The sequence below is a fragment of the Epinephelus fuscoguttatus genome, linkage group LG19 (genome assembly GCF_011397635.1).
Source record: "Epinephelus fuscoguttatus linkage group LG19, E.fuscoguttatus.final_Chr_v1".
NCBI lineage: Eukaryota > Metazoa > Chordata > Actinopteri > Perciformes > Serranidae > Epinephelus > Epinephelus fuscoguttatus.
The window spans coordinates 33,669,750-33,692,314 of NC_064770.1; the positions used below are offsets into that span (position 1 = coordinate 33,669,750).

A 22,565-nucleotide genomic window follows, 5' to 3' on the forward strand; every position below is an offset into this window, starting at 1 on the left:
TCATCACCCTTACACTGCTTGGTACTGCACTATCAGAGCACTTGGTTATTTAACAGTAAGGTCACTCCAAAAAGGACAAATTGATCCAGTCGCAAGCTTTTGGTTTTAATTAAAAACTACCATCAGGAGCAGTTTTAATTAAAACTGAAAGCATGAGACTGAATCAATGCCTCTGTTGTTTTTCGGACTAACTTCTTCTTATATGTGTTATGGATCAGTGTCTACTTAATGCTTTCCAAACATGAACTATTGAAGTGGCTGTAGCTACCAGAGTTACACTACAACAGTATGTGCTTGGCAGTGTTTGAGTAGTGTGACCTTTTAGCCTCGTCCTTGTTTTCCTCTAAGTCACAAGGTTTCTGGGAAGTAGAGCTCTCTTACTTTCACTTTCAGTTGATATTACTGATTTAGCTGTCTTACTTTCCGTTTCTCGTTTGTCATCACTGATTTACGAGTACACAAGCAGAGTTTCTCAGCTGCTTAAAGCTATCACACCATATCAGATCTATTAAGAGCAGGTGGGAGGGGTTTGTGAGGGGCACAGGTGAAGTGTGGAGACAGTGGTAATGGTGGTGCTGGTGGGGTGAAGAGTGATGGCTAAAGATAAGGACTGATGTGATGTGGGGCAATACTTCTGATGAGTTCAGCGGAAGGACCCATGGGTGCTGGTTGTGCTGGAGGTGAAAGGGGTGGAGGAGGGTTGCATCGATCTGACAAGGAAACAACAGCTGACAGCAGCAGAGAAATAAACAGTTTTAAAGTTTGACAGCAACTCACAGAGGTTGTGGCAAAATCTTATCGGTTCAAGTGAACGAGTGAACGCCCTCAGTTAACTCATTGATTTGGAAGCAGGGGCCTGTATCACGAAGCAGGATTAATGTCTTAGCGAGGTAACTTCAGGGTTAACCCTGGGTTTTCGGTCTCTCAGTTCTCATTGGGGTAGATCACCATGGTAACTTACTCTGAACGGCTATCCTGCTCCGGAGCAGGGTAAGTTCAGGGTTGAATCTGATCCTATAAAAAGCACCACCCACTGGCCAATCAGATGTTCGGAAAAAAATGACTCTGCTGACAAAAATGCAGCCCAGTCATGACGGGAAGTTTAATTAATTTGATTGACTTTGATTTGAAAGTTTATTTTGAACATTAAAAAAGAAAAGAAAGCAACAACAACAGTCAATGAAAAGATTGTTCAAAAAGGAGTGGAAAGAAGTCAAAATTTCATCCCACCCCTTCATAAGAAAGAAACTGATACTTTGCAGACACTTAATAGCACCATTAATTAGTGACAACATTTTGTTTTGTTGGAGGAAATGATCCCTGTTAAAGATAATGGGCCTAATTGACAGCTTTGCTGCTGGAAATGTGGAAAGTAGCCTATCATGTGTACACTTCATGGTGTTTGAGGGATTTTCCTTTTTGTTTTTTAAAGAGGGAGACTAGGTATACTATTTTGCGCAGCTGTTAATTTCTAACACAGCTCAACATCAGGATGATTTTATTCAGACTATCAATTTGGTGTTGATATGATTTAATTGTGGCGTCAGGTTTAAGCTTTATTGTAGCATATATAACGTTATGACAATGAAGACCAATTTATCAGACGCAATGATGTTAGACGATAATTGTAATACACGCAATTCATCTGCGCAGCATTGATTTCATGGGATTCAAGGGTGTGATCAGTGTCAGATGTACAGGTACAGGTACTGTAGCTACTTGAACCAGTGATGAGTAATTTAACCTACACATAATTTTATTTGCTATCTTGTTTTGTCTTGATTTTTCCCTCTCTCCTCCTCTATTTCGTCTTTCCTGACCCGTTTTTTTTTTCTTCTCTATTATGTGATTTCAGTGATGTTTTGACAGGGGAATTTCTTTGATAAGCTTTTAGTGGCTTCTAACCTCTCCGGCACTTTTCTTTTTTTTAATCTTGTAAATTTTATATTGTCTGTTTTTAACATTATGTGCAAATAAACTAATCTAAACTAAAACTAAACATTATTCATCCCATTATGCGTTGCGCATAATGCGCATGTTTCCTCCTCCTGCAGCTGCCACGGTGTTGGCCTTTTCTGTAATGTTGCTTTTCTCCTCCTCATATTTTAGTAGAATTAATCTCTGATCCTCACGAGAAATGCTTTTTTTCCCCTCACATACAGCGCTCAGTGAGGACGCTCAGTGAGGACGCTCAGTGACGCTGTGCTTCTCTCATAATTGTGATTGGTTCGCTGCGTGCACATTCACGGCTCTTGATAAAGCAACTCTGGGTTGAGTTACTGAGTTGATATCCAGCATCGTGATACCGATTATCCTGATTGCCATTGTTAGGGTTAGTCATCCAGGATAGGTCTGGGTAACCCAGGAAAGGTTGATCTCGCTTCGTGATACGGGCCCCAGGAAAGGGAAGATTGAGAAAGAATGTAAATAAATAGAGGAAGCATGAAATTAGGATTTCCGCTGCTAAGCTTTGTTTCAGTACTGCAGGATTTTCTCATTCAAGTCTTTGCTGCTCTGACTTGAGCTCACTCTCATACACAGACACATTTGTCTTTCTGTACTTGCCAGGGTCAGTGTTGGGCAATTACTTTCAAAATGTAATGCTTTACATATTATAAACATAAACTCTTGTAGTTGCTGTTGCTTTGCAAGTAACAAATGTTCAGTGTTGACAGCAGTATGTACTTGGCAGTGTTTGAGTATCATGACCTTTTAGCCTCATCATTATTTAATCCTCTAAATCATGAGATTTCTGGGAAAAAGAGCTCTCTTCCTTTCACTTTTAGCTCTGTTATTACTGATTTAGCTGTCTTCCTTTGACTTTCCCTTTTGTCATCACTGATCTACAAGTAATGTGCCTGCAGAGCTTCTCAGCTCCTTAAACCTATCACATCACATCAGATTTGTTAAGAGCAGGTGGGAGGGGTTTGTGAGGGGCAGACCTAAAAAGCCCCAGGCGTCTGATCTCTCTATGTAGGGTGGGGACAAAAAGGATTTCTGACAAGACAGTCATATGTACTCAGACCAGGCAGAGCTAAGGAGATGCAGGACAAGGGGTGAGTTTTAATTTTACACCATTTTTTTTTTCACCACACATAGGCCCAATCCCAATTCCTATCTTAACCCTCAAAAATCCGCGCTCCCGCGAAGTGCTAGTGCTCTCCCGATTCTCAGAGTGTTGAGTTGAGGGTCAAGAATAAGTCCCTCACTTCTTGGTAGTGAGTGCTATCCCAGAATCCTTTGCACATCATCCGCCGAGCCCAGCCGAGCCCGGCCGAGTACAGACGATTCAGTCAATGCAAGATGGCCGCGACAAGCGTAAGGAAGTGGAGTTATCAATGTGAGTATTTTCCTCGTTAATAGTTGTTTTAAAATTATGATAACCGTTGCATTATCTTAGTTTAACGTCATTTTATGGACTATAGACCTAGCTGTAGCATAACACACATATTCTTTTGGCTAGCTAACGAAGCCGGCGCGGGCGCTTGCCCCTGCACGTAACCCCGGTTCTCTGATAATCGAGTATGCTGTCATTCAGTTACAAAAAGTCATTTTTTCAGTGATAATGTAGTTGTTAAGTTGTTCTAATATGCGTGAAATGTTTGCATTGACATTTTTGTAAGATGACCGGACGGTGTCATCTCCTGTAGTCGTAGAGTCTGCAGCTGGTAACGTTACAGCTGCAGGTTAACGTTACTGATCGTATTATCTGGTGACTTTCCGCTGAATAAGTTATGTCGGTTGTTGTGGTACAGGTTATTTGGCTGAATATCAGCTTATAACCCAAAGAGTGAAACGTTAACGTGGATGAAAGTCACCAGATAACACTTGTGTGACCGTGTAAACAGCCTCACCAGTTCTGCTGGATGTTGACTACAGTATTCATTGTGATAATACTTGCAATACTGCATGAAACTAAACTAATAACTTAACGAATGTCTGACAGGTAGCCCAAAAAAAAAATAATAAAAGAAAGTAATGTTGTTATCTCTGTTCTATTTCAGGGCCACCAGACAAAACACAAGCCCTGATTCATTTCAGGGCCACCAATGAAGACAAGTTTACAAAAAGCAAGCAGGCTCCAAAAAAACTATGGGAGTGAGTAATTTGTAACTTGTGAACTGTTCATATTCATAACATAAATCTCGGTCACAACGGCAACTGTTCCCCTAGTGATCAGCTGTTCTGTTTCAATATGAAATCAGCACAGCTGCAGATGGCATTGTAGAAGATTATTGTTTGGTAACTGCACATTTGTTTTGCTGCCCCTATACTGTCACTTTTTGGAAAGATTTTGTCGAGAATATTCATTGTAACATTTATGTTCTATTTTCACTACTGTACAAAGATGTGTTCATTAATCTATTTATTATCTATAGCGAAATTCTACATTCATAAGAGTACATTTTGTAAAATTCAGCACTCCACAAACTCCAAAGCTATAAAGTAGTATGTAGTTTATGTAAACAATTTAATGGTTTGAGCTGCTGAACTTTTTTATTTATTTATTTGTTTATTTTATTTCTCTTTCTTTTCTCTTAACCCTGGCATATTTGTTCTCTTCATGTCTGTCACTGCTTGTTTTGTACAAGAATTGAAATAAAGTGTTGGGGCTAGTGAGATTGAAGGTTGAGCTTGAGAATTAAGATTGAGGGTTAAAATAGGAATTGGAATTGGGCCACACACACACACACACACACACACACACTATAACACACACACTATATCACTCACTCACAGAGTTTTCTTTGCATGCTTATGAGGACCCTCATTGACCTAGTGCATTCTCTAGCACCTAACCCTAACCAACATTTCACCAGCGGTAAAATCATGAGGATGTTCCCTAAATTGTTTCATGTGTAAGATGTAGTGCTTTTGTTTATCTTATCAAATAAGATAAGATTGTTTATCTTATCAAATAATTTGCTTTATCAGCTTGAGAGGTAATGTGTTTTTGCAGTGATCATTCATTGCTGTATTTGTGCGAATAGCTTTGTCATACAGCTTGACCCTGAGAAGATGAAGAGCAGATAAGATGGAGGAAGACAACGATGATAACACAACAGCTGGAGGAGGAGAGCTTGAAACCAAGTCTGTACCATCTGCAGCCAATGAGAAAGGTAATATATTTACACAAGAACTGATTATATTGTAACATTAAATTTATATGTCAGTTGAGGTTCAAACACTTAAGAATTTTTAAAGGGACAGGTCCCCCCGTTCTTACCTGTAGTGCTATAAATCAAAATAATTGTGGTGTGAGTTGCAGAGATATCAGCTGGAGAGATATCTACCTTCTCTCCAACATAATGGAACTCGATGGCAAACTCAACAGCAATGTCTCTTTCCAGCAGCCAGGACCTGGTCTGCAAACTGAATCACTGTGCGGAGGGAAGCGTGCATCTACTGCTAGCTCACTCAGCTCCACTGAGCTAGCTAATGTAACAGCTCAGCTGCCATTAATGTTAACATCTCGCACTGTCATCAACGCGAGCCTCTTTCACATTCATCTGTGCAGTGATACTGTTGGCGGGTGGAGTTTGGGCCAAAGAAAATAGTTCCCACATGAAACTGCTCACAAGAACGTCTATGACTTATCTTGACTACCTGGGTCGTGATTTCTGGAAAATACATTGCTGTTTTTCTTTTTTTTTTTCACTCAAGCTGAGTGCCATCTTGTTCCATTGTATTGGAGAGAGGACAGACAACTCGACAGCCGATATCTCCAACACTCAGTAACTCACACCGAAACAATCTAGATTGATAAATAGCACTATAGGCAGTGTTGGGATGGATACTTTTGAAATGTATTAGGTGTCAAATTTCTCGTTACCCTGTTTAAAATGTAATAAGTAATGTAGCTATTTTAATTGCTTCATTAAAGTAATGTAACTTTTTTCTAACTTTTTGATTACTTTTCTAACAAATGTTTTAAAGTTAGTACAAGTCTGAAATTTGTCCCCCGACATCTTTGCTGACCGGTGTTGCCCAGACATAGGCCAAAAGAAGGCATTCCCGCACAGCAAAAAGATGAAAAGCAACAGAATTAATATTTTCTACATATTAGCTTTCTACTAATAATATATAAAGATATAACCCCTTTGTAGTCACCAACATTTTGATAGAAACTGTAATTATTTTTTTCTCAGTAACTGCAACTGATTAGTTACCTTTATTCTGTAATCTAATTATGTAACACTATTAGATGTAAGTACTGTACTCTGCAACAATAATTATAGGTCAAAAAAACAAACACAATTTTTTATGCTGATTCCATGCATTCTGCTTTTTCCTCCATGCCCCTGCAGTCTATGAGATGGATGAGGGTGCAGCCAAAGCCCAGGTACATTTACAGCTGCATTTATTTATTTTTAACATTACCCTTTTTTTCTGAAGTTGTATCACAGTTTTGACATTAAGTTGTGAATTTCTTTATACAATTGGAAATCTATGGTAAAACACACATTCACATTCATGACCCTCCAGGTTTGATATTAAATGACTAAGCTGAGAACCCTTTTAGAGTGTTTTTTCCCTTTTCACTTTAACACAATTCTGACTTGCATTTGCTAGTGTATATTGTTTTGATTCACTCTTAATTTATATGTTACAGTACTTTTATATTTATCTTGATTCTGTTTTCTTGATTTTGGGTTTCCAGTTAAACAAGGTTAGTTAAAAGAAAACATCATAATCTCAGTGATTCTTACTTGGAGAAGCAATTGTTGAATAAAATCACATATTTTCTCAGTGTGATCCAGTGAATGAACCTGGTGAAGCTCAACACTCAGAGAAGAATGATGAAGCACAGGAAGACAGTCTGAAATCGAGTCTGTTCAATTTGCAACCGATGAGAAAGGTAATATTTTAAACAGGCATTGATTGTGCTGTTCATTCATTAACGTTGTAGATTTTATTTCAGGTGAGTTTAGAACACAATGACAAATTGTTAAAATCCAACTAATCGTGTGGATGTAAAAATTAGTTTATAACCTTGATTCCTCATCGCATCTCTGTCAACACTGTAAAACTTTGACAATGCTGGTTCAGTGATAACTGCATTGTTGTATAATGATGTTATTCTCTGTTTATCTTTGTTTCAGTGATACCTGAACTCACACTGGTGTTAATTGGTGATACAAATACCATTGAGATTGGATCAAAAAACATCTTACTTGACCATGACGAGCAAACAAATGTGGAAGAGTTTTCAACCAAACTGTATGATCTGTGTGGTCGGCACATTTCTGTCATTAACATGCTTGGCCAACAAAACATTGACAAATTCCCATCAAATCAGGAAATTCATGCCTTTCTCTTACTGTTATCAAATGGTCTGCATACAAGCCATTACAGTTCAGGAGTGCTATGGTTAGAAAAAGCTTTCGGGAAACGATCACTTGCTTATTTAATCACAGTTGTGACTCACAAGTCAGACGAAAAATGCGAACGTGCATTGAAAGACCTGAAAGCCAACAGCAGTTTTGTTGAAAAAAGATACCACACATGTACAAGAAGTATGATGGATGAAAATGAGATAATAGCTCTGCTGGAAAAAATAGACATCATGGTCTCTGAAAATGAGTACCACTGCTACAGTGGTCTGTGTGATGAAGATAAAGAGCAGAATGAACCCATGGACCACAAATCCCAAACAAAAGGAAGGATCAACACCTCCGTGTTTCAGCAAAATCAAATAGGTGAGATTTTAATGTTGGCGTTCAGTGCTTCATAAAGTGGACAAAAGTTGAAGCACTTAGAATCAATATTTTGCAATAACAACGTAACGTCAATGTAAAAACAATTTTGCAGTGTAAACAGGGGTTTCTCGTAGTGGTGAACCTACAAAGATTGATCATGTTTAGAGGAATTATTTACAGAGCTTTATGGTGAGTTTCAGGTCATAGTTTAGCTGTCTGGTCTGTAAATTTAGTTTTGTTCTGGTTTCCCTGCTTGTTCAGCAAAAGAGTTCTAAGAACCCACTGTATACCACCTATTCATCACCAAACAGCAGAGAGACATATTTAGTGACTAGCTGGTACACTTCATGGAGCATTTAGCAGTTGTAGAGTCAAATATTTCCCCCTGGAGCTGGCAGAGACCAAAATATAGCTATCAGTATTGTATTCACAACTTGTTTCCACTGCCCCCAAGTGGCCAAATAAATCAATTATTGCAGGTCTAAATAACTGATAAGTCAAAGCTGTAGCTGTAGCCTTTAACTTAGTCAAAATGTATCCTCAAAACCTTACAATCAGCCAATAAGCGGTGGAAAGTTTATTTGCTCAAGTACTGTTCTTGAGTAAAATTTTGAGGTACTTGTACTCTACTTGAGTATTTCAATCTGATGAAGTTAGAGAAATAAACAATGAAAGCAGCAGTAACATGAGTGAGCAGTCCACGGAGAAGAGTGATAATGAACTTTTGTCTGGAACAGTTACCTGGAATGGTAAACTCACCAAAACTCTTTCCTTTATGTTTGAATGTGCAATCTGCTTGTCACATTATGCTGCTACAGACGAGGAGGAGACTGCAGCTAACACAGAGATAAAGGTGAGATCTGGGGGGTACCACTATGTGTTATTTATCTTCACATTATTCATCTCAATGGTTATGACCAGATAAGCTAAAGGTTTTCTAAAATCACCTGTTTTCTTAGTGTGATCCAGTGAGTTGTGCTAAACACTTGGACAAGGATGATGACAGCACAACAGTGGGAAGAGAATCTGAGATCACTTCTGTAATACCATCTACAACTGACAAGAAAGGTGTATTTTAAAGAAAACTTTAATTGTAAAGTAATAGAGATGTAAACAGTGAAATGATATTTCAATTGTAATGGTGTATATAAAGCCTGGAACTAACTAATGTGTAATATTTGTAGGCTTTTACCCTTCAACAGGAGAGACTGATGAAGTTAAAGAGGTCAACAATGAAAGCAGCAGTAACATGACTGAGCATTCTATGGAGGAGAGTGATGCAGTGGAGGACACAAGTCCATCATCTCAGACTGTTTCAACAGTGACTAGAGAAGGTAAGAATCACCCAGTTTTCTTTTGATTCTTGTATTTTTTGCAACGTGTGGATAATTCAAAATCATTTAAAACACGTTATGCATATTTAGCGTTGAGGAGATACAGTCATTCTAAACAATGCATTTTTTGAAAAACAGAAATAACTTTTGCAAATAAATCTTATTCACCTAGAGTGGTCAAATGACCAAAACAGTTTCTTTTATGTTTGATCATGCAATCTGCTTGTTGTCACATTACTCTGCAGTATACGAGAGGGAAGAGAAGGCAGCTAAATCAGAGGTAAAGTTGAGATTTCTTTTGGTCCTCAATAGAAATTGCCTTACACCAGTATTTCTGTTTTTTATGCTACCTATATTCCGGATCCAGTTTTAGCTGAAGACCTTTTTAGTTCAGACGTTCCTCCTGGTTGGACACATGGATGATTTAAAAACAGTTTTGCAGAAGAGGTCACTATCTACTCAGTAAAATACAAAGTTGTGCATGTTCCCTAGCCTTGCTTTTATTTTTTGGTTTTGGTGTACTCTGATACCACTGTCTTTTGTTGATCTTCACATCTTTCATCTTGAGGTCATAACCAGATCAGCTAAAGGTTCTCTAAAATCACCAATTTCTTTTAGTGTGATTCAGTAAGTGGTGCTAAACACTCAGACAAGGACGATGACAGCACAAGAGTGGGAGGAGAATCTGAAATCACTTCTGTAATACCATCTGCAACCGACAAAAAAGGTGCATTTGAATGAAAACTTTTATTGTATAGTAACAGATTTAAATAGTAAAATGATATTTTAGTTTTTATAGTGTGTATACAGTTGGGAACTGACTAATCTGTAGTACTTGTTGGCACTGACCCTTCAACAGGAGAGACTGATGAAGGTAAAGAGGTCAACAATGAAAGCAGCAGTAACATGACTGAGCGGTCTATGGAGGAGAGTGATGCAGTGAAGGACACAAGTCCATCATCTCAGACTGTTTCAGAAGGGACCAAACAGTGTAAGAACTACTTCATTTTCATTTATTGTTGTATTTTTGGAAAATCTGGTTAATTCTAATTCAGATGAAACATATTATGTATATTTGGTGTAGAGGCGATACTTCATGTCAAACTATGCACTTTTAAAATATTCAAACAACCTTTGCAAGTACATCTTATTCACCTAGAATGGTCAAATGACCAAAACAATTTCTTTTATACTTGATCATGCAATCTGCTTGTTGTCACATTACCCTGCAGTAGACGAGCGGGAGGAGAGTGCAGCTAAATCAGAGGTAAAGGTGAGATGTTTTTCAGTCCTCAGTAGTAATTGCCAAGTTTTTAGCTGGAGACCTTTTACGTTTCGATAAGAGTTTGAATCCATGAACCTCCTGTTTGGACACATAGATGAGTTGAAATGCTTGCAGAAAAGTTTACTTTCTTCTCACTAAAATATAAACCTGCTTGAGTTTAGCTATGCTTGTTCTTAATCTCAATGTTTTGTTTTGGTCAACTGATGTAAAATAAAATAACTTATTTTCTTAGTGTGATCCAGGGAATGAACCTGATGATGATGCTGATGATGATAAGCACTCAAAAAATAATGACCATGCATCAGTAGGAGAATGTGAAATCAAGCCTGTACGATCGGCAACCACTGAGAAAGGTAACATTTTCATGAATTCTATAATGACATGCAAAGGTCAAAAATTGAGCTCATTAAGTTTTAATATTCAATACAGATATATATATGTGTGTGTGTGTGTGTGTGTGTGTATATACTCTCTCTCTCTCTCTCTCTCTATATATATATATGTATATATATATATATATATGTGTGTGTGTGTATATATGTGTATATATATATATATGTATATATGTATGTAGTATGTGTGCGTGTGTGTATCGTTATCAAAGTATATTGCTCTGACCTTCGTGTAATATGTTCATTATTCTTCTGCAGGTACTTTAGATACGGATATGAGTGTAAACAAGAATAAGGTAAAAAAGTCCATATTTAATTCATTAGATGTTCAGGAAAATCTAATTTATATCTCATATGGCATTACAATTTTCTAAATACAGGACATATTTATTTACTTATTTACAGCAGTCAGCGAATAGCTTTGAAGAGATCAACAAGAAGAAACAACATCAAAGAGAAACTGAAACACTGCTTGGCAGACTTCACCTTCAAGATAAACATCAACAGAAATTGTCACCAGCAGATTTTCTTAAAGTACGTTCACCTGTAAAACAGGACCATGAAACATCTGAGAAAGAACTTGCTCAAACTTTTCTTCAGAGGTTGATGATATTAGACTACAGGGCCAGATATATTCCTGTAAGACAGGATAATGATAAGGTGACCCATTCAAAGCCAATTCTAAAGTTGGACAGTGTTACAGATGACAACATTTTAAAAGCTCTTTTTAGCACCAGCGTAGACTTTGATCAATCAAAACAGACTGACGTGCATCCAATGGATGTTCAAATGTCAGTATATCACTGCTCAGACAGCTTTTTGAAGCAGAACATGATTACAAAGCTATCACAATGTCAGTATGCCTTACCTTTGCTTGTTCCTGACCCAGTCACAATGGATATTGAATGTCCTCTCTGGACGTTCAGACAAATAAGAAAAACATGGAAGGTAAATGAAATCAAATATAATTCAAACATTGTCACCATGAAGAGCATGCCCATCTGCAAAGCTGAGACACCCATGGTGTCATTTCTCCGCCTGGGTTCACTATCTCTGTCTAAGTCACAGCTGATTAACACTTTGATCAACGACCGTCACAGCACCTTCTTCCACAGAAACTGCCCAGGTAGCACCAAGTCTCGCCATTTGATGGATGGTGTGGCAGAGATTGCCTGGTACTGCCCTGCTGGAAAACCCAATGATACCTTCACTGACTGCATTGCCTTCTGTAATCTTCATTGTGATGCTCTGACAAATGAAAAACAGTGTGACATACTGACTGAGAAATCTTCAATCAATGTGGTTCTTGTACCAACTTTGGGAAAAGGTGACAAAAGTACCACAGTTATCTCAGCCCTTTGCAAGTCTCCAAAGCCTCTCATAATTCTCATTGCTGATAAAGATGGTGGTGCAGTTGAGTTGGTTGAGGGAAAATACAAAATGGGTCTTCAAGACAGAAGTCAGTCAGATGTGTCTGAAGAACTGAAAAAAATCATTGGAAGAATTTTGTCTGGACCACATGCATCTTTCCAGCTAGAAACCATGGCTGAAGTCTCTGGAATCAGAGTGGATGAAGATGATGAAGTTTGCCAAAAAGGAAAATCTGCTGCAATGAAAATTGTGAACTTGCTTCAGGGGTTGGATGTGTCAAAGATCAAAGATACATTTCTCCCTTGTCAAGGCCAACTGTGGCACAAGTGGTGCAGAATAAACAAAGAACTGTATCACCTCAAAGGACACATTGAGAAGGAGAAGGGTAAAAAGCAACAGGAACTGATGCAAACACAACAAGATCAATGCATTGCTTCCTGTAGTAAACCGATGAAGTTGTTCATTAAAACCCTCTCATCGTCGCCATCAACAGAAAGAGAGTATTTCCTGACATGGACTCAGATCTTGATTGATGCCCTCTCCACAGATGATCTCTGTTTAATTCTACAAAGCTATGATGAAAAGTGGTCTGAGGTCTTGGCTTTGAAAAAGAAGCATGACAGATCTGATCAGTTAAAAAGAAAGCAAACTGAGCTTGAACACATATCAACAAAACTACAGTCAGCAACTTTTGGCTTGGAGCACATCCTAAGAGAAATGGGACAGATCTATGAAGCCCATGCATCTCTGCAGAAACAAACAACGAGGGGACAAACTGACTGGTCTAAATACCCTGAGCTGGCTGCAGAGCTGATGATATCAGGACACCCAATGGAGCTGATGGATGGTGATGCAGGTCATGTGCCTTTAACGTGGATCTCTAGTCTTTTAGATGAAGTCATCAAGAAACTGGGCGACAAGAGAGTTTTTGTTTTGTCAGTGCTGGGTGTACAAAGCAGTGGAAAATCAACAATGCTGAATGCCATGTTTGGGTTACAGTTTGCAGTGAGTGCTGGCAGGTGCACCAAGGGTGCCTTCATGCAGCTGGTTAAAGTTTCAGATGAGATCAAGAAAGACTTTGACTACATTCTAGTGGTGGACACTGAAGGACTGCGCGCTCTTGAGTTGGAGGGTAACACCACTCTTCACCACGACAATGAACTGGCAACGTTTGTTGTTGGTCTGGGAAACATGACACTGATCAACATTTTTGGAGAGAATCCAGCTGAGATGCAGGATGTTCTGCAGATTGTTGTTCAGGCTTTCATGAGGATGAAGAAAGTTCAACTTTCTCCAAGTTGTGTGTTTGTTCACCAGAATGTTACAGATATTACAGCTGCAAAGAGAAACTTGCATGGAAAAAGACAGCTGCAAGAAAAACTGGACAAGATGGCCCAACTAGCAGCCAAAGAGGAGGTTTGTTATGTTGAGTGCTTCAGTGACATCATTGCATTTGATGTGCAGAAAGACGTGAAATACTTTGCCCAACTATGGGAGGGAAGTCCACCTATGGCTCCTCCAAATACAGGTTATAGTGAGAGCGTCCAAGAGCTGATGAAGTTCATCCTCTCCAAAGCTTCACAGTCAGCTGGAATTACTTTCTCACAGTTCAAAAGCAAAACTCAGGACCTGTGGAATGCTCTGATGAATGAACAGTTTGTTTTTAGTTTCAAAAACACACTTGAAATTGCAGTGTACAGAAAACTTGAGGTTCAGTATGGGAACTGGACCTGGGCCCTGAGGAGCAACATGTTGACTATTGAGAATGGGCTTTACACCAGAATTGAAAACGGAAAACTTGACAAGGTTGAGCTCAGTTATCTACATGAGGAAATGAAGATAACCTATGAAAAAATCAAAAAAGCAATGACAACATACTTTGATGATGACAGAGACAAAGAAATATTGGTTCAGTGGCGAGGACGATTTGAAAGCAAAATCAAGGAGTTTCATGATGACCAAGTGAGAGGAGTCAAAAGAAAACTGGATGAAGTGATTGAGCAGAAAAATGCTTGTAAAAAGCTCAATGATAAGAAGACAGAGTTTGAAAACAAGCTGCTACAAAAGAGCAAAGAACTTGCTCATCAGTTAAAGGACAAGGCAAAAGATGAAGAGGAACTTAAAAAACAGTTCAACTCTGTTTGGAGTGGTTGGGTTAGTGAACTAACTGCAGGCACAAAACCTATTGAGGACATCAACTATAACGACAATGTGGAAACTATACTCAATGAGCTTGGGTTTGAAAGGCCTCTTATAGCTAAATGTAAAAACTATTTGAGGTACAAACAAATATCAGAGGTTGGTGATTACATTCATTATGTAGCTCTCAGCAAGGACCAAGATCTGTGTAACACAGGCCAACAATTTCATGAAAATGAGAGGAAAAGTGACACAAGTAGAAAAGGAAATCGTGTAGTTAAATTTTTTTAATTTTTTAAAGAGAAAATTACGAAATCAGAATATTACCTGAAAGGGTATTTTGACTTTGAAGAACAGGAAATAATCAGATCCTTCATTGACAGCATTGAAAAACAGTCCCTTGATGTAATCAAGAGCAAACCTGTCGCCTTAAGAGGATACAGATCAACTTACTTGCACGAAGTGGCCAACAGTGTCAAGGAAAAGGTGGCAGAATTTGAATCAAACAGGAAATATACACTGAAGAAGGAGTTTACAGTTGATCTTTTACTGTATGTGTTTGACAAAGCAGGGAGATGGCTTTCAGAGTCCCACAAGGAATTCAAAAGAAACAACGATGCACTCACTTATGTAGAAAGCAAGAAAATGCAATATTACAACATTTTCAGCAGCTTCTGCAGAGGAAGCTCATCTGCTGTTGTGTTTGGAGAACTGATCTGTGAGAAACTGAAGAGTTCCACTGTTGAGGCCGTCTGTAACAAGACTGCTATTGATCTTGCTGGAGAGATGAAGTGCAGTTTCCCAGCATTCAGTGGGAACAGGTTGAACTTGGAGAAACACTTGCTGAAGTCACTGGCTGACAAAGAGGACTTTGGTGGTTTTATCACCTACATCCGACACCCAAGGAACCAAGCAGAGACGTTTATAAAAGAGTAAGTACAGAAATACATCCTCGCAGACAACAAAGACAAAGCACAAAATATACTCAAGAAAAATGTTGCAGACATCAATAAGCTTGTGAGTCAAGCTTTATTTACTGCAACAGATAAAGTCAAAATTCAGAGAGGAGACTCAGACATGTGGGTAAAGGAATTTTCCAATTTGCTAAAAGATGAGCTGACATTCGACACCATTTGTTGTCAAAACTTCAGTGACATTAACAATTTTGACTTCCTTAAAGAAGAGATAGAGAAAGGCCATGTATCACTCATGAAGGATGTGAGCAGCCTCTCACTGGATAAGATGGAGGAATTCAGGATGAAGCCTGATCAAATCCTCATCGATCAGCTGTGTAACTGCTGCTGGGTGAAGTGTCCATTCTGTGCAGCTGTTTGTACCAACACACTAGAAAATCACAGTCCTGACAAACATGGTGTGCCTTTTCATCGGCCCTCTGGGATTAAAGGATGGCATACTCGAGACACAGTGGAACTGGTCATTAATTTCTGCACAACATTAGTTGCAAGTAATCAACGTTTCTACCCCCATCCTGATTCAAATGACATTTTCCTCTATAAACAGTATCAGCGTGCTGGGAAGAAGTATGCAACATGGCAAATTACTCCTGATGGGTCTAAGATGACATACTGGAAATGGTTTGTATGTCGATTTCAACAGCAACTGGAAGACCACTATAACTTAAAATTCCAGGGCAGAGGAGAAATTCCTCCTGAGTGGCGAGACCACAGTAAACAAGAAGCTATTGAAAGTCTGGATGAAATGTATAATCTGTGACTGAGCCAGAAACAACCAAACTCTACTCAGAGTAACAGAAGGCCACAGTGTCTTTAACTGTTCAACAGAAATATGAACTTTTAATTTGATTAAAGGAGTGCAACAATAGCAATAATGACAATGGAGTCTTTTCCAAAATGACTGAAACAGCACCTGTTCATAATCTGATCAATATGTATCTTAATGCTTTTGGTGTATAACAGTTGAAAGGATGCCTATCTTGAAGCAAATGAGAACACAATATATGTTAAATTACAATTAAATGATGATTGTAAAAAGTATGAGACAGATCAGAATTAGTCATAGGTTTTTTTTTCATCAAAAATGTTTTTTCTTATTATTTTTCATGATGATTAAGATGCATTTAACATGTATGTACTTATTTTAAGGAAATATTATGTATAAAATATAATACTCAAATAAAGGAAAGAGTTTTTTAGTTGTCATATATTGTGGATATAATGTCATTACCTTAAAAACAGAAATGTAAGTTATGATTTGACTTTTGTTTTTACTATTTTTTTTACTTTTACATGAAAATCTCATCAAACAGTCATGACAAACTGATCTAATTGTATGTTTCTAAAAAAGAAAAAAAATGATCAGGGTGTAAATGTGCTGTTCATTCAAAGATGTGTATGTTCCTATCATTACAAGATGCATGAAATTTTCTTCTGACAGTTGTTCAATGTTTAAAGAGCAAACAAAGGTGTAGGCTGTTGAGCTGACACATTTATAATTCCAATCTCATTAAAAGGCATCATAGCAGGTGACAAGGTTTTTTAGTTTTGATAAAAATTGTAAATAAAAATCTCTGTGATTGTACTTTTTTTAAACATTTTTTGAGGGATCTAAAAGAATTGTGAGAACTGTAACAACTGATATGTAGGATGAGTCATAAGATAGATATGCTGCTTGAACTAATGAAGTGCTGTTGACTATGGAAAAAGGCATGAAACTTGTATTTAAGACTTGTCGAAACGGAAAAAAGGGAAACAGTTTGTTCACATATTGTGCAAAAAAAATAACTTTTTACATTATTTTGTTTACATTTATCTATCTGTTGCCCATCTGAAAATAATTTTTACACAAATATTTTCCTCTTCATATATTTTTAATTTTATACTTTTCCTTAAAGTCATATGTGTGTTTGTTTTTTAAAGAATCTGATAAATGATGCTTTGTGCTTTTTCAAGTATTCGGAGTATACAATTCTACACTTTTGATTTTTCTTTCTTTTTTGTTGTTATTTTTGTTTATTTTTTATATTTACTTTTGTTGTTTGCTTAATGGCTCCTGTCATTGATATATTGATATCCATAATTACTAACAGAAATAACAGCCTTTGTGAAAACAAAATTGGAATGTTTTTTTTAGACCATTCACGCAAATATTTGAGTTCTCTTTTGGTAATATCTGGTCTGTTAAACCTGGTCTTTTCAAAAAGCTAATTAATAATTTGCTTTATAAGAAGATCAGATTTTTTTTGACAGAGTTTTTAATATGTCTAAGGCCATACCCACACGAAGATGGAACCAATTTTGATTTTTAAAATTTTTCCATAAACACGGAATCGTCTCAAGATATGTGTATGTATACATGAAGCCACTGAAAACGCTGTAGTATATATGCAAGGCCTGTAAATGGTGCTACAACACTGCCACAAAGTACACCAGAAACACAGAATAAGAAATGGAGCGTGCGCATAAAACTCGTGCGATGTAAACAAATACAAAGAAGAAGAAAATACAAATGCCAGAGGAGCCCACTTTGTATGGACTGACGATGAGGTAGAGTTGCTACTTAGGGTCACACTTGATTACCAAACTACAAAACTGCAGGAGGATGTTGACTAGCACATGCGGGTTAAGGGAGAGGTGGGGTTATGGCGTCATTGTTTCAGAAAAGAGGTGTACTGTGTTGTAAATACAGAGACGCCAAGGTGGCGTCCTCAGATTTTTTCTACTCTGGGACCCGGTTTCAAAAGTTGACGTATTTGGGCTCCTAAAATGCTGGTTTCATGTTTACGAAAGGTCTATACAATAAAAAACCTTTGCAGATACACCTAATCTTGTCTCCGTGTGGACATGACCTTAGACCTGCCACATATCAATCCAAGTACACGACACCTGATTATTTCAGCCGTTAAAGGCGGAAGAAAAGGTGGTGAGAAGCTGTCTGGGTTAGAGGAGAAGTAGAGACACTTGCTATCAAAGTGGAACAGACAGAGTGAGTGAAGCTCGTTTTTTCTTTATTTCCTTTTTGCATGTCGTGCATGTTTTCGGGTGAAGGTAAAAAAAAAAAAAAAATCCTTTAAAAGTGATAAGTTTGTGCATTTTTTGATATTGATTTTTGCCTCCACAAATTTGATTTACTTCTAATACTGCTAAGAAAAACTGAGAGTTTGATTACAATGGGATTTGGACAGAGCAAAACCTCAAAGGGGAAAATTGAGCCTGATTATGGTGCTCCAAACGTGAGGTTTATGGAGATTAATTATGGGAAGGAGAGCGTGGCTCAGTTAGATCTGTAGGTCAATGAGTGCTGTTTCCCGAGAACAGGCAGCCTGAGTGTTAAAAAGCTTGAGGCTTTAGAGGTGAGGTTAACAGACTTAGAAAGGAGGGGATTAGAAGGGAAGTTTGGAGGTAAGATCAAGTTCCAGGCAGATTGGTCAGCTTTTCGTAATTGGATGAGGGAAGCCAAGCACAGGCAGGGCCCCAAAGGTTTCCCAGCGCAGTGTTCGAAGCTGGATTCGGACCTCGATTCGGTTCCACCTGTATGGCCCCCACCGTATGTTGAACACCACGAACCGGAGGGAGCAGTTGGCCATTTAGCTGTTCTGTTATCCACCTTATCTGAAAATTATTTTCACACAAACATCTTCCATCATTGTATTTTGTTTTTATTCTTGTATGTTTATCTATTTTGAATACTATTTGTAGGCTTTTTTCTAAATGAATTTGATGAAGGACACTAACTTTCTCAAGTACTTGAAGCATGCAACAAGTTTTTACTTATCTGATTTTTATTTTTTTTTTCATCTTATTACTGCTACTTACTACTACTGCCTATACTGGAATTTATTCTGTTTGCTTAATCAGATTTCTGTCATTGCCACAGTATATTTATATACATACATACTGACAGAAATATTATTCTTTGTGAGAAAAAATGAAGAAGTTTTCTTTCACTTTAATAAACCACTGACATTCAGTCATTGGAGTTTAAGCCTCTTCTGGTAACAATGAGTGTAATGAGAAGGCAAGATTTTCCCTTGACACACTCTCAAAATACTTTCTGCGCATACTAATTTAAGTACATTTTATTCATATCACCCAGTTCACAAATAGTGTTGATGTTGTCAGTTACTTTTACATGCATTCTTCTTAGTCCCAAGATCAAAAGTCCATGTTGGTTTTAATCATATTTAGTCAACCTCAATACCCCTGGACTTTCCCTGAAAGATGAGTGACGTTTTAAGTGGGTCACCTGGAGATAAACAGTATGTGCTTGACTGGCTGATTTAAACCGCTGCAGTCTCCATTTACAAATTCAGTCCCCCCTCCCAGACTGACAAACCTGGCTAGGTATAGCAATATATACACATACACACATACACAAATTTGAGAGAATGTAAGGGTGATGAATAAATAGCCATAAAAAAAAACTTAATGTAGGGTGACCCAGTTACTACTAAATCGTATTACAACAAGGAATGTGTAACCAGCTCCACCCACCCTTGCATAAGTTTCTCCCCAAACAAGACTCACATTGTCTTCATGAACTCTGTTAATATAAAACACACCAAAGTTCTGCCAAAGAGGTAACATGACATAACACTGTAAGTTATTTGTGATGATCAAGTATAATACTCATAGAAATATGGCAAATCAAAAATACATATTACTTTTAATAGTTAACTGTACAACATAAGAGGCTTGCATCACACTGTAATATCCTAAAGGGGCCTAAATAAAAATAAAATGGCGAAAAAAAAAATGCTGCCCTTTAGCCCACAGCAGTGTGAATGACTGACTTTTTATTATTTGCAGCGACAAAGTCCATGGCTGAGTCAGGATCTTTGAAAGTGTAAGTCTAAGTGTAAGTCTCTTCCAGGAGCCTTTAATGAGGGCAGAGCATCAATTCACGCTGCTTCCAGTGGGGAAGGTTTGTATTGTTATCATCAGGTCCATAGGGAACCTGCGCCTGCAGATCTCCACAGATTTTCAGAATATAAATGCTTCTTGTAAAACTCACTATTTGCTAAACCCCTTTTTGTTAGGAAAGGTGGACAGACTCTCACACACAATTTTCTTTGTTTTCTTTATTTGATTTATGGTTTCAACATTAACTGAGAAACACAAACAACTGCACTAAGCATTAGAATGAAGATGCAAGTTTTTCTTATGAATGAATTAAATATATGCAATAATCTAAGCCATAAGATGTCGGAGTTTGGGTCCTTTGTGGAGGGCCCGCCTACTCCTCAGGTTTGATTGGTCAAAGGATGTGTGATGACAATGACAGTTAATTAAGATATATATTGACTGATGTACAAATGATTTGCATACCTTGCATGTATAGCATTTATAATTTCATATTGAAGAATGACATGAGGCTTTGTTGGTATGAGCAAACTAAGAAACACACTATATATTTGTTGTTAACCTTGTCAATCATTCTACAGTGCTGACCTGATAGGCCAGTTTGAACTGGCAAGGCGGGCTCTCATGCTATATATGTGCATGCAATGAGGGAGAAAATGGACTGGTTAAGGAGGACTGGCCCCAGCACTGTTTGAACTGTGTAATGAGCAAGAAGTGTTCTTGCTTTGTCTTTCTTTTGTTTCATTTTGTTATGGAGACTGAAAATAAAAGTCTGCCTAATTTTTTCAGCATAACTCCCTGCCAGTGTGATGTTTTTTTGTGCTCAAGTCTCATCATGCTTCCCTGCACCTCACCTATATACACATATATGTGTTTGCACATCACATATGAAAGTGCCTGATATAAAAACATTTACCTTTTTACAGTATGTGATGTTAGGAATTTTTCTGTTTTACATATATATATATATATATATGTATATATGTATATATACCTCTATCTATCTTATCACTTTAAAGCTACTGGTATCTGTAATGGTATCATAATTTTTTTAACGATACCCAGTCCTTCAGTATTAACAAACTCATAATAACGAAACAGTCACAGGGGCTATTTTTCTGCAGCGCAAATACTTTTACTTTTAATATTTAAAGTACATTTTGCTAAAAATATTTCAGTACTTTTACTAAGGGAGGATTTAGAATGAATGACTTGTAATGGAGCATTTTTACTGTGTTGTACTGGTACTTTTTTGAGATCTTTCAGGGGTTTTTTTTGTCAATGCTCGAGGGCAGATCGAATATATGAGGACATTCTACTTCCCTATGCAAGTCATCACCCCCTGCACACATCTATGATACTGAACCAGCAACATAAATATAAACAGTAGAGGCAGGGCAGTTGCACTGGGGCCCATAGGGTGAGGGAGCCCCACAGAAAATGTGGGCCCTCCAACAATATGTTGGGCAGAAAATGGCCCTTTGCAAATAATTCAGATGGCAACCTTAGGAATACGCCTATGTTTCATTTTTAATGTAGATGTTCTAAATTATATGCTTATTCTACATAAACTAGAACAACTATTTACTCACATGAATAATTTTAATTTTCCTTGGTATTTTTGTCATATATATGCAGTGATGATTAATATGTATATTGGTGTGCAGTAATCCAATGTCAAGTCTTTCTTTGAACATGTCACAAGATGATAAGATTATATGGTATCTAGTTTAGGCATGAAACTAAAAACTAGCTTGCACTGGGGTCCGCTGTAACTACCTTTAACCACTGTACTGAACATTAAGTATTCTTACATAAGCATTCACATATAATACCAGTGTCTGTCCATGGCATTAAAGAGGCCGTCAACTGCCAGAGCTCCTCTTTACCCCTCTACTCCTTTAAATCTCCCCTCCCAGACAGCTATGACAGCACAGCAGCAGGAGGAGAGTCTGAAATCCAATCTTCTTTTGCAATTAAAATAAAAGAAATATTTGAGGAAAGGCTGAAAACCCCTGAATCATCAGCCTAACAACACCACTTAGTGCTTCTACTGCAATGTACTGGCACTTGTTTATTAGTGAGGGCACTCACCCAGAAAATGACAAAGTAATTGATCAAGTCTCAGGCTTTTGGTTTTAATCAAAAACTATCACCAGGAGCAGTTTTAATTAAAACTAAAAGCTTGAGACTGAATCAGTGCCTTGTGCTTATGTTGTTTTTTGGACTAACCTCTTTTTATATGTGTCTTGGATCAGTGTCTACTTAATGCTTTCTAAACATGAACTCTTGTAGTGGCTGTAGCTACCAGAGTTACACAACAGCAGTATGTGCTTGGCAGTGTTTGAGTAGTGTGACCTTTTAGCCTCATCCTTGTTTTCCTCTAAGTCACAAGGTTTCTGGGAAGTAGAGCTCTCTTACTTTCACTTTCAGTTGCTATTACTTATTTAGCTGTCTTACTTTCCCTTTCCCATTTGTCATCACTGATTTATGAGTACACATGC

General features: G+C 37.8%; 2 protein-coding genes and 1 long non-coding RNA gene across 18 annotated transcripts in view; 2 read left to right on the plus strand and 1 right to left on the minus strand.

The window, feature by feature from the left end:
• The window catches only part of LOC125879893 (interferon-induced very large GTPase 1-like), an 83,197-nt gene extending 62,462 nt beyond the window's left edge, over nucleotides 1–20,735 (plus strand). The window contains exon 8 of the mRNA XM_049562034.1: nucleotides 15,734–20,735. Coding sequence (XP_049417991.1) covers nucleotides 15,734–15,955 — 222 coding nt within the window. The 3' untranslated portion in view covers nucleotides 15,956–20,735. The remainder of the gene's footprint in view (nucleotides 1–15,733) is intronic.
• LOC125879940 (uncharacterized) overlaps nucleotides 1–22,565 on the minus strand; it is a 105,873-nt gene that overhangs the window by 66,349 nt on the left and 16,959 nt on the right. The window lies entirely within an intron of this gene.
• LOC125879887 (interferon-induced very large GTPase 1-like) overlaps nucleotides 1–22,565 on the plus strand; it is an 82,540-nt gene that overhangs the window by 46,827 nt on the left and 13,148 nt on the right. For 4 of the 16 annotated variants that reach the window (XM_049562007.1, XM_049562009.1, XM_049562018.1 and 1 more), the window contains 8 exons: nucleotides 8,903–9,034; nucleotides 9,280–9,314; nucleotides 9,653–9,761; nucleotides 9,894–10,025; nucleotides 10,267–10,307; nucleotides 10,552–10,672; nucleotides 10,970–11,007; nucleotides 11,117–13,101. The exons of 3 other annotated variants lie outside the window; for them this stretch is intronic. In XM_049562007.1, coding sequence (XP_049417964.1) covers nucleotides 8,903–9,034; nucleotides 9,280–9,314; nucleotides 9,653–9,761; nucleotides 9,894–10,025; nucleotides 10,267–10,307; nucleotides 10,552–10,672; nucleotides 10,970–11,007; nucleotides 11,117–13,101 — 2,593 coding nt within the window. Of the gene's footprint in view, nucleotides 1–4,962; nucleotides 5,121–6,308; nucleotides 6,344–6,751; nucleotides 6,860–7,103; nucleotides 7,701–8,518; nucleotides 8,554–8,659; nucleotides 8,769–8,884; nucleotides 9,035–9,279; nucleotides 9,315–9,652; nucleotides 9,762–9,893; nucleotides 10,026–10,266; nucleotides 10,308–10,551; nucleotides 10,673–10,969; nucleotides 11,008–11,116; nucleotides 13,102–22,565 lie in introns of those variants that run through there. 9 more of the 16 variants (XM_049562016.1, XM_049562014.1, XM_049562010.1 and 6 more) reach the window with 8 other exon arrangements.